At 37.8% G+C, this 12461-nt stretch overlaps 1 protein-coding gene across 1 annotated transcript; it reads right to left on the bottom strand.

The window, feature by feature from the left end:
- Positions 1-278: 278 nt before the first annotated feature.
- LOC135082451 (luciferin 4-monooxygenase-like) lies at positions 279-11355 on the bottom strand. The gene is made up of 12 exons (XM_063977247.1): positions 11271-11355; positions 7887-8043; positions 7332-7539; positions 6925-7114; positions 6517-6639; positions 6081-6252; positions 5505-5642; positions 2882-3031; positions 2509-2592; positions 1636-1782; positions 959-1124; positions 279-530 (listed from the first exon to the last, which is right to left on the bottom strand). The coding sequence occupies exons 1-12, from the start codon at positions 11282-11284 to the stop codon at positions 403-405; spliced, it is 1677 nt and encodes a 558-aa protein (XP_063833317.1). The 5' UTR covers positions 11285-11355; the 3' UTR covers positions 279-402.
- Between the last annotated feature and the right edge of the window lie 1106 nt (positions 11356-12461).

Below are 12461 nucleotides of genomic sequence, written 5' to 3'. Positions count from 1 at the left end.
GACCATTGGGTGAATACATTTCTTTTAACAATGAACTAAGACGAACTCCATACCGTGTTACGGTGGCGGCGCCTTCCGTTTTTATGGGTCCAGACCCTAAATCGGTAATCAGAAACTGTGAAGAATGAGTCCGGATAATCGGATATCCGGATAATCGAAGTCCGGATAATCGAGATTCTACTGTAGTTACAAAAATGCAAAGCTCAGCTTAGGCAGATTAGGCCTTGCGAACTTTAGTTAAGTAAAGTCTGGTCGCCGAGCAGATAGAATTTCGTCTAATGACCCCAAGCTACCCACACTTATCAGCAATAATAATTACGCGCGAGCGATAATGTAGCCTGGGGTCATTCGACGAAATTCTATCTGCTCGGCGACCGGACTTTATAGCTATGATGATAAAAATCATTCGAGTTTCATTTCGGCCAACATCTCCTTCAGTTTTCTTCTGTCAGTTTTGCTAGTGGCGGTTGTGGGTAGTTCGGCCATAAACACAACACCTCCTCTAAGTTGTTTATGGTCTTCAAGATTTTCTGAAAAAAAAAAAAAAGATAAATGGAAACCTTTAACCTGCGTTCTTATTCATTTCAGCTGGCAAAATACGATTCCCTTTTTGTATCGAATGCCAACAGCAACCAAGTTACATTTTAGCCTTTTTACTCAGAATTAGCCAAAATGTAGGGAAATCACAAAATAATGTTTGGCCAAAAAACCTTTTTCAAAATATATTGCAATATATTTTACGCAAATTTTCATTTGTCAAAACAACATATTGCAAATTTTCATCATTGTTCGATTCAGCCAAATGATATGACGTCCACTGCTGGACAAAGGCCTCCCTCGAGGATTTACACAACGAACGGTCCTGCATTTCTACTGCTCGCATCCAGTGCTTCCTGCGATCTCCACTAGATTCATCGGTCCACCTAGTGGGAGGCCTGCCCATTATTTTGATCATTACCTTTCACCAAATCTTTAATCTCCTCTTCTGTCAAGGTATACCCAGTTCGTGGCACCACACACGCGGCGGGCAAGTCACAATACCCTTCGTCCGGCACCCCAATGACCACCACATCGTATACTCCTGGGTGGCTGCGAATCACCTCTTCCACTTCTGTAGGCGACACCTGTAAAAGGAATCTAATGTTTATATTTTTTATTGGCGGTCAAGCTGTAGATCCTGGCTACACAGGAGTTGCAGCGGTGGAAACGAGAGGTGGAAATAGTCCCGTTATGCCAATCTTAGTTTAATAACTCCTAGATGCATTGCATGGGAGCGGAACGAGAGTGACACTGACATGTTATGACGTGACAGCATACAAATCTGAAGCACATATTTTAAAGTCTGACGTTATTGGCATCTAAAAACACCCTCCCGTGCCGCTCCCATTGCTCAGGCACTGACTAGTTTGATATTGTCAACTGTGTGGGAAAAACTAAGCCAGTGGTCTAGTTTGAGTGCTTCACTGTTCTTGCGCTCACTATCCATCTAAGGCTTTATTAAATCTAAGAAATATTAAACTCCATTCTCTTATTCTCTGCCTCTTGATTTCAAATTCGTGATATTGGGAATTTCTCTTGAAACTTATAAGGCATCTCAGATTTTCAATCAACTGTAATATTTTAAATGTCTCTTACCAGTTTATGCCTGTAATTGATCAGCGTCTTCACGCGATCTACGAAAAAGTAATTGTAATTGCTGTCCCTCTTCATGATATCTCCTGTTCTGAACCAGCCATCTTCTGAAAACGTATCTTTCCTGCTTTCCGGGTTATTGTAATACCCCTGAAACAATATATTTCATAGCTACTGGTCTTGTGCATAGCTGTGTCAGTGCCAGAGGTATGGGAGCGGCAAGGGGAAGGTGTTATAGATAATGGCAAGTTTTACGCCCGTATTCACAAACATTACCTACTATGAGGACTCACAGTGCGCATGAACGCACAGGGTGACATATGAGCCAATCACAGAGCTCTATTCAACGCTGTGCATTTGATTTGCTGCTTCACTTAAGCAAGTATCGTGTGTGAAAACGGGTGTTAGATGTGAGCGGCGCCAACACTTGGGGGCGGCACGTGAGGGTGTTATTGTGACGTCAAACGTCACCGAGACTTCAGATTTGAATGCTCTGTCACGTCATAATGTCACCCCTCTGTATAGCTAGCACGAAAATCTTTCGAGTTCAAATCGTTTGCGTCTTCGAATCGCCATCAAAAGATTTAGTACCAAAACTACAACAGCGCCCTTGTGAACGTGTCGTAAAGTGAACTTAGTATGAGAAATGGTTGCACGAAACTTATTTTGAGAATCAAAATTGTCACGTTATCGTTTAATTCGAAGGTTGAGTATCAATTTTGTCGAATACGCAAACGATTCGAAGACGAAAGTTGTTCATGCTAGAGGTGGTGCCACTCCCATACCTCCGTCACTGACTCAAACTCTAGAAAGGTATCACGGTACGGTAGTCAGGGATTTAAAGAACCGATTGTAAAGGACATAACTAAGAGATACCTTAATAACACTGGGCCCTTTTAGCCATAGTTCTCCTATAACGTTTGGTTCCTCGATGTCCTCCAACGTTGATATGTCTACTAACTGAAAATAACAAAATTGTGTTCCTGTAGTGGATATTATGACCTGCTGTTGATGATTTTGATTCATCATCAATATCACAGATAATCTTTAAGCTTTGGAACTAGATGGCACAGTGTTAAATTAAAATGTACTTGCACCACCTAACTTTGACAATAACCGGTGTTTTTTGTATGGAGTTTGACAGATTTTTCACGTTTGTTAAAGTTAAAGTAAGATAGTGCAACCCAGGCTAATTTTATTTATTTAATAATATTATTAGGCCTTTATTAAATTAAGTGAAACTATTTACCCGGTACTGTAGATGGCCGTAGGTCGTGCACCGGATTGCATTTGGAGTGCATATGGAAGTTATGGGGTCTCTGACGTCCCATGTCATACACACGCCGCCACACTCACTCATGCCGTAAATGTTCACGATTACAGCATTTGGTGCTAAAACCTGTGAATTGTTTTTTTTTACAAAAAAAGTGTGATTAAAAAGTAAACTTTAAAAAGAAGATATCTTTCTTTTGGACTCATGCACTTTGATTTGACGATTTTGACGATATTAGAATTAAAATATTTGTGAACTCTGTCAGTTTATAATTCTCTATTTATTTATCGGTCATTCTCCGGATCTGGATTATTTTGTTGATTACCCCGACCTTTTTTATTTTTGAATTTAGAGTAAGTTTAGGTAAAACATTTCAAAATAGACATTATTACGAGCATATTTTTTATATTGGCCCATCTGTAGCAAGCAGGAATGAAAAGTTATGCGACATCAAAATTTTCATGGTCGGGGTAATCAAAGTTGGGAGTCAGAGTAATCAAAAATAAAACAAAATATTTTATTTTCCAAGGTTTTTTTTAAGTTATGGTACAATAAATGTTATTATAACTAGCCATTTGTTATTTTGATGTATAAACGACAATATTGTAAAGTTTCAACAAAATCTGTTAAGTAGTTGTTGCGTAAAAGAGTAAAAAACATACAATATACATTTTATTATACATATAATATTAGTGACTCAATGTCCTATGTCTCCTATATGGGACAGAAGGCGTCCACAATAGTCCTCCATCGCATCCGGTCTTGAGCTTCGCGTTTGATCTCGGTCCAAGTCTTAACAGTGCGCCGCTATGTTTTTTTGGCGCGACCACGTTTGCATTTTCCCTGGGGGTTCCAATCTAGAGCCTGCTTGGGGATGTGATCGGGGTCCCTTCGGAGAGTGTGGCCGATCCAGTTCCACTTGCAGCGTTTATTCTGCTGAACGATCGGTATTTCGTGGCAGCGTTCCAAAAGTTCGTCGTTTGAAGATTTTGGAGAATTCGGCGAAGACAGCGGCTGAAGAAGATCTGCAGCTGGTGCAAGATAACCTTAGTGACCTTCCACGTTTCACGCCCATAGAGCAGAACTGGTTTGACGTTGGACCCGAATATTTTGATCTTGCTTGGGTCAATTTCCGTGACTGCCATACGGCTCGAAGTTGTGCGAAGGTAGCTCTGGCCTTGGCAATGCGTGAAGTGATGTCCTCTTCAGTACCTCCAGGCTCTGAAACGATGCTCCCGAGGTAAGTGAAATTGTGGACTCGTTGGACATCCTCTGCACCAACGGTGTGCAATTCCTCACTCCAGATCGCATCTCTTGGGTCTTCCGGTACTGATACCCTTGCTTTACCCTTTTTTCGGCACAATAATTAGAAGCCCCTTATGCCAGTCGTCTGGGACTTCCTCTTCCATCCAGATGTTTTAGAAGACAGGTATCAGGACGTTAACGGCGGAGTTTACATCGGCTTACAGCATTTCAGCGGTGATAAGGTCGAGTCCAGGGGTCTTGCCAATTTTGAGGGATAATATTATGTATTAATAGGAGATAGGATTTCATTTTAGTAAAGGGTAATTTTGCTTATTAAACGTTATTTAGTTAATCATTCATTAGTAAAATTACAGTATTATTGATTACTCGGTGACAAAAGTCGGGGTAATCAAGGTCGGGGTAGTCAAAAAATTAAGGTTTATCCTGAGCCCTGCCCAATCTGTAAGTTGAATCCCATATGTTTTAATACACAAAAATGCGGTTACATGGACCATTATTCCTGTACATTCTCAAGAACTTTCCATGTAAAGAAACCTAAAAAAACAGGATAGAGTAAATCAATCGTGCACTGAACCAAGGTCGGGGTAATCATATTCTTATCTCGATAACTCCGAAATCCTGCGACGAGTTGCATTACCGATCACCTCGGCACGCAGGCCACCACTAAAGGTTCACGGGGGAGGATAGAGCTCGTTTCTAAATTGCGTAGCTAGGGAAGTAGGCGCACATTAGCGACGTGTCGGGGTAATCACGGTTAACGCCCGGACACAACTTCAAATAGTTATTTTACAAAACCTTTTAGTGATATAGTTATATCGTATTTAATTTATCAATATCTATTTAATCAGTAATCGATTACATAAGCATTGAAAGCGGTAATAATAACGGATTAATTTATACGAGCAAATTTGTTCTGAAATCGGGAGCGCGGACACGTCGTGGTAATCAATTTTTGACGACTTACGATTTTTTTTTAATTACTTAATTAACTATTATTAACTATCTCTGTGGTTTAACAACAAGAACCAATGTTATACTATTAGATAAAAATATTTGTTAATAAAATATTATGATATTCGGGTACTTTTTGGCCCCGGACACGTGATTTTCTTGGCCGGTGGAATGACCCTTATAGCGCAAGATCCAGTAACCGTGACTAAAGTCCAGTCGCCGAGATTGTCGCCGAGCAGATAGAATTTCGTCTCGACTGTGCGACGGGCGGCCGCAGTGAGTGTGCGAGCGCGACAGCAATATGTAGTTTGGGGTCATTGGACGAAATTCTATCTGCTCGGCAACCGGACTCTACCAGTCGGTTAAATCATGCAATTATTACCTTTATGGCGTCGGACAGAGACTTCGGCAAATAACATCCACATATAACAATGGTACTGAAGCAGCTAAAATCACACTTTGTGCCTTCGCTGGTTAAAAGCGACGTCAGCACGTTTGGATTTAATGTGGCACTGTGGGGCTGAAATGATATTAAAAGTTTTAACAATAATTTATTGTTTATTATTATGTCACATAAATTGTTCGTTATATTTGATAATAATAGGGATGTTTCCTGTGTAAAAAAGTAAGTTTGAATTAGTCCGTCTTACCTTAAATTAAAAAATACTCGACATTTGTATTTTTCACTTTTTCTCACTAATGAAAATTGATAGAGGTAAAGCGCGCCAAAGATATAAAGAAGAGGCGTGACAAGTTGCGTGTGACGTCACAAAGTGCTACACTTTTAAGCACTTCTTGACGTCACGGGCTTCTTGTTTTGAACATTGGCCCGGTTTATATCTTTAAATTTTCATTATTTTGAAAAATTGAAAGATCCGTGTCGACTGTCGAGTATTTTTTGTTAACTGAAGGACTAAACTCTTGCTTTTTACCCAGGAAACATCCCTCTGTGTATTACCTTGTATTTGTTAATGAGCTCACGAATATGTTCCATCGTACGAGGCGCGGACGACTGCAGCCGAGTGACCCGGAATATGGTCGACAGGACGTAGCTATTGACGGCTGTCACCCACCAAATGGGAGAAATGAACAAAAGCAGCAGTTTCGGTGGAGGAGAGTTATAAGGGGACCTGGATTAAAAATTTACGGTTCGTTAGAACAAATCGCTAAGTAGGTAAAATGGTATCAAAGTTATAGACACAACTATTACATAAATGATGCACACCCATATAGGTAAGTTATTCGTTCGTTTCAGTCAACTGACGTCCAAGCTGCGTGCTGGACAAAGGCCTCTCCCCCAAGGAAGTCCACAAAGACCGGTCCTGCGCTGCCCGCTTCCAAGTAGGCTAGATTTTAAACCATAAAACATCTTTGGAAAAAAATACGACACTCACAATCGTTGCCGTACAGATAATGCCAAGTTTTTGTGTGTGAGCGGCGCCAACTTGGGTTGGCCAGTTGTGCCGCTTGTTGACATCATTGCAGCCACGGTTTCTTCTGGATCGAAGTCAGTAGGTCTGTAAGTGAAAGATAAAAAAACACTATCGTCTCACTTTTTTTGTGGATGTCGTGAACGAATGTAGTTGTTGCAATTCACGAAGGCGAGTGAGCTTTACATGTGTGTGGTGGCTCGCTACTGTTCGTTTTTCAAAAGTTTTGATAGACCTTACACTACCGTTATATGCATGTACACGAGTACACCTACACACACAAGTAAAGCTCACTCGCCTTCGTGAGTTGCAAGAACTATACCATAAATAAAAATATTTCCAAGTGATTTTTAATTAGCTTCAGGAACTTACTTAAAGTCTTCAACCTTTATGTCGTCAGAATGAAGAAAATCAGTGAAACAACATTTGTTTCCTCTATCAAATGTTATAATAAGCGGTTTTGTATTTAGTTTATTCAGAGCTATCTCTATATCTGACGTGCGGTCAGTTTGGCAGAAAATTATTTTTGGCTTAAGAATTTCCATTCTTCCTTCGAGTTCGCCTGAAACAGGAATAAGGATGTCTTTTATCCAATTCTTAAGAGTCTTGATGCGAGTGAAGGGGTCGAACTGGCCGACTTGATCCAGTGAACGCGGGTTCGATCCCCGCCGTCGCTTGACTATTGTGGTGAACTCACTCGTGACACAAGCATGTTCAGCTTAGTACGAAGGGCTAATGGAACTATTAGTAATTTGTAAAAAACAATGTATTGTACGCACGAATGCCCAAAGTAATATCGATGGCGGTTACGAGTATGCCAAGATACAGAGCAGCGTAGAGTGCTATGACCAGGTCCAGATGGTTGGGAGCCATCAGAACCATGACGTCTCCTTTCTGAACTCCAAGCCTCTTGAGGGCGATGGCGCAGCGGATGGAACGTTCCAGAACTGATCCGTTGGTCTCTGAAACGTCCAGTGCTCCGTCGATCTGTGTAAACAATAGAAACAGTTTATTTGTAACTACGTGACCGCCAATGAAACCCACCCAGTGAAGGTCAAGTTTGTTGAAGAAAGTTTAACTGTCATTGGACCTGCAATGAAATTAATCAGAAGAGCATTTAGGAAGAGTTCGAAGATAAGGATAAGAAATAAGAATGAAACAGAAAAATTCTCAAGTGGCGATCACGGACCGGAAGACCTGGTGTGGGCAGGCCCTCCACTATGTGGACCGACGATCTGGCAAAGGTCGCGAAGTACCTGGATGCGGTCAGTGTAGGGCTAGTCGTTATTGAAATCCTGAGGCAATCCTGAAACGAACGAAAATAAATGGAATACCTGCGCAACAATATCAGGATCATCTTTCAAGCTCTGTAGAATGAGTTTCCCAAGATGGAACCTGTCGCTGGGAATTCCCGTTTGCGCTACCACTCGTGAAGCCAGCTCTTCTACGTGATACCACGTTGGAAACACATTTCTCTGTATTAATTTTAAACTAAAACAAAATGATAATAACATGTTTGTTACTCTTTCACGCAAAAACTACTGAACTGATTTTGATGAAACTATACAGTATAGATTTGGTCACACAAATACTATCACCCAATTTTTGCGAATGGTTTTGAACGATGCCCTAAGTCAAAATAAGTTTTGATTGTAACATATTGAAGTATGTAAAAACAAATAGTTAATAAAATTCAAAATGAAAATGTCGTCGTATAGGTATTGTTGGATTCACTTCCACGCACAGACCGCACTAACAATAACGGAACTGGTTTTGCAAATGGAATAAAATATTTACTGGTTAATAAATCCCAACTAATATTATAAATGCGAAAGTAACTCTGTCTGTCTGTCTGTCTGTTACGCTTTCCCGCTTAAACCTCGCAATCGATTTTGATGAAATTTGGCATAGAGATAGTTTGAGTCCCGGGAAAGAACATAGGATAGTTTTTATCCCGGTTTTTGAAACAGGGACGCGCGCGATAAAGTTTTTCTGTGACAGACAAAATTCCACGCGGGCGAAGCCGCGGGCGGAAAGCTATCGATAAATAATTGATACCCAGCAACATTTTATTAAAGGAAACATTGAGTTGATTAATATATGGTTTCGTTGAAATTTATTTATAGGGGAGAGTTCGGTATATTGTACCGCCAGGTAAATTGTACCACCCTCATATTTCGTAAAGTATTTATTGAATGTCTGTAATTGCAACACTCAGCGATACACAACTAAATGCAATTAATATGTGACAACGAACACGTGTGTTTTATTTTGAAAAGTATTTTTTCATTGTTTTCAAGTAACTTTTGACAATGCATGTTTCTAATATATTATTTAGAAGCGTAAATTTGTGTGGATTACAATTATTTGAAACATGTTTCGGTATTTTTTTTACCGATTTTTTAAAAGCACTATCACCTAGTCGTCTAAATTGTACCACATCAAGTTGTATGGAACTTTACAAATCATATTTTGAAGTTATAATAGCGTAGTTATGTTTGACTAACAATAAATGAAAGCAAAAGACTGGCAAAGAAGATTAGGTGGGCCATTCTTAAATTTGTGCCAAATTTTTTTAAAAAATTAAAGATTTTTTTTTAAACTTTTTGCGATGTGTATCGAAAGTATAAACCAAAAGCATACTTTTGATGTATATGGACAACCTTAAAGCCCTCGGAAAGAAAACAAAATAGCCTACGTAAACACGGCTGTGACACTGCATGACACGGATGTGACAGTTTTACATTTTTACTGTAAATAATAATATTTATGTTGTTAAATTTATATCATAATAGTTTAAATTGATTAACAATAAAATACACTAAATTCGTTTCATCAACAAAGGTGTTATTTGGTAATATGTACTTTTTTTTGAACATCCAAAAATGTAATTAAAGTTGAGATCAAAAATACCGTCAGGTAGTTAATATATCTACTAGATAATAAAAAAATAGACTTTTTATTATTGGCACTACCTGATCATGCTACCGATATGCTACCTACATGGTTTCGATATGATAATATGCTTAACAAATTAGTAAATCTTAAACACAGTAGGTATTAAAGGAGATTTCTGTAGGATTCACATAACAGTTGGTTTTGACAACTTAAACATGTTTCATAGTCACCGTACCACTAAAAATATGGTTAATAGCAATTCCTTTTAAAACAACTCCGACCACCTCTGCAGGGCCTTTACCGGGAGCTGTCTCAGTAAAATTTGATATTACCTACTGCAGAAATGAGAAAGTGCAATAATTTTTCCTTCGTGGCATCTAGAAAATCATACTAGCGAAAAATAAGTACACTTACTGAAAGGCTACTCCTAAAAATTGCACAATACACAAAATAATTTAGCAGAACAACAAAAACTATCAAAATAATAAAAATAGAATGTCACAACCACGCGTTGTAATGTCACGACCATGTACTTAAATAGTTTGCGGTAGTGACACATTTTTAATACCATGGCCGTGACAATTTGGAACGTGTCCGATATATCCAAAAAACTATATGTGAATTAGCAGATCTTGTGCAATTATCTGAAACTATACTGCATGAGGTACATAATTATGTTTTATACAATAGCGTGACATTGATACCTACCTTTAAAAACCGTACACGGGATGGACGTGTTATGGTTGTCCCTTTTTTCAAATAAATTTTTTCAAATAAAGTTCAGCCATTTGCAAATCTAATAAGATGACAATGTTACTGTTCTAAAAAAACTTAGCAAGGGATGTCAATATCAAAGATAGTTTTTTACCGAGTTACGCATATTTAAAGTGGCGCACGTGGTTGTGACACAAAAACTGCTCACACAACGTTTGGTGTTCAAAATAAAAAATGGTAATTATTATTGATATAAATTTTTAACAGTCTTATATAACATGTATTAATCTTGCATAATTACTGTAATATTTATCAAAATAACATAACATCTCTTCAGAAAAAAATATTGTATGTCCAAATCCGGGAATCTCACACTACACGGTCCGTGACATTTTGGACTTGTAACTTTTTTTAAATATTCTTCTAATAGTTTTATGATAAAAATGATATTGGGCCTAGTTAATAGAGGTATTTTACTAAGTAAATTAATATATAGTGCACTGATTTTCTTTAAAAACATATGCTATTCTTACATCTCACACAAAAATGCGTAAGAATAAGAATGGCCCAGGTACAAGTGAGCGTTACGATAATTGGAATTACAAAACTTTTACTCAAAATCGTGATAACGTGTAAAACAATATCGATTGTCTATGTTATTAACTACTGTTCCTTTTCGTTACCTAATTCGCTAAGAATGTATCGTATAATATTTTGCCATAGTTTTTTTATAGGCTTGAAATTTATTGAAATCCAATTTAGTAACCCTGTGGTACAAATTATCGAACCGGTTGGCTAAATTGGACCGAAGCTCTGAACTCGTATTTTGTTGATTTGTGCTAAATATACAACAATTATGTTGATTAATACCTATGAAATAGCAAGTTGAATAATTTCTCTTTAATTATGTACCATGAACATTAGCAAAAACAAAAGAAAACTATGTGTAAAATGGGATTGAAAAAACTGGTCCAAATTACCGGACTCTCCCTTACATAAAGTTAGCAATAAAAAAAAACTAAGTAGATTATGATAAAAATAAATCTCATGAGATTTTTGGTCTCAATTCGTTTTAGGGTTCCGTAGACTTTTATATGTATACCGACCTCTTTCCAGACATTTTGTGGTTTCAGAATTTCACAATAATAAAAAATATGTTGCAATTAAGGTAAATTTTCTAAAACACTGCACTTTTGTGAAGAAATTTTCTTAAACTATCTACCCAATTTATTGACGCGTCTTTTATAGAGTCAGTTTCTATACAGTATGTCTTTTATTTACAGTTTTAAAATTTTAACTTTCGCGTTCCATTATAGAGCAGAAGTCCGTGAACCCCAGATCTTCATTATTTAATAAAAGACTAGCCTGTGCCCGCGACTTCGTACGCGTGAAAATAGTTTTGAATACTATTTCCCGTTGTTGCAATATTTTTGACTCATGAATAATTTAGCGTGTACCGATATCACTCAAACATTAGCGGAAGAATGGTGGGGCGCGTCTTCGTGGATGAAACGATCTATACAATGCAGAAAAATACCTGAAATCGAATATCTCTATAAATAAAACACCCTATATAGGGCTTGACTGCATTTCTAATTTAGTATAACATTATTATTAACTAAACTGGTTTTATTGAGTGCCTAATTACAACAACAACGAAAAACAATTAAAATATTTTGTTCACATTTCAAAGGGGCTTCTTGCCGGAGCTTGCAGCTTGTTAGAAAATAACATTTAGAATAAGAAGGTACCTACTTCATTTTCTATAAGAAAATACACATACCAGGATAATTTTTCTACAGTGGAAAAAAGTAGATCGGATTTTTTTATAAAAGAAAATAAAAATATCGGAAAATGCATCTAACAAATCAACGACTACGGAACCTTAAAAAGGTATAAAGGTTCACTTGAAATAACTTTTTGTTTTTCTTGAAATGCTACAAAATCTTCAAGGAATAGTTCCAGATAGGTAATTAAACATTATTTTTGCCACCCACGAATGCCCACGATACAAACATGAGTACCTACCAGTAAATATTCATCTGCAATTATTATATTAAAACCAACCCACAATAATTTATGATGTTAATTAATTTAGGATTTCTCGGAATTACTTAGAAGGTGAGAAGGGATGTTGAGTCTACCCGACAGACAGATCTAGCTGCGTCTTTCCATTCTATACATAGCCAGAACGCAAGGGTGTGAAACTAATCGAGTATAGTTTGGAAATGACTTTTTTTACTAAGCTCTTCCAAACTATACACGACCAGTACGCATATGCTGCGTACTGCTCGCGT

This window comes from Ostrinia nubilalis, chromosome 21, assembly GCF_963855985.1.
Source record: "Ostrinia nubilalis chromosome 21, ilOstNubi1.1, whole genome shotgun sequence".
In the NCBI taxonomy this organism is placed as follows: domain Eukaryota; kingdom Metazoa; phylum Arthropoda; class Insecta; order Lepidoptera; family Crambidae; genus Ostrinia; species Ostrinia nubilalis.
This window is presented reverse-complemented; position numbering and strand designations above follow the sequence as displayed.

Bases quoted from the DNA above. Each gene is read 5' to 3' on its own strand.
- LOC135082451 (XM_063977247.1), bottom strand. The intron at 7,540-7,886 runs GTATTCCATTTA...TTGTTTACACAG, and splicing joins ATCCTGATATTGTTGCGCAG to ATCGACGGAGCACTGGACGT. The intron at 2,593-2,881 runs GTAAATAGTTTC...TGTTATTTTCAG, and splicing joins ACGGCCATCTACAGTACCGG to TTAGTAGACATATCAACGTT.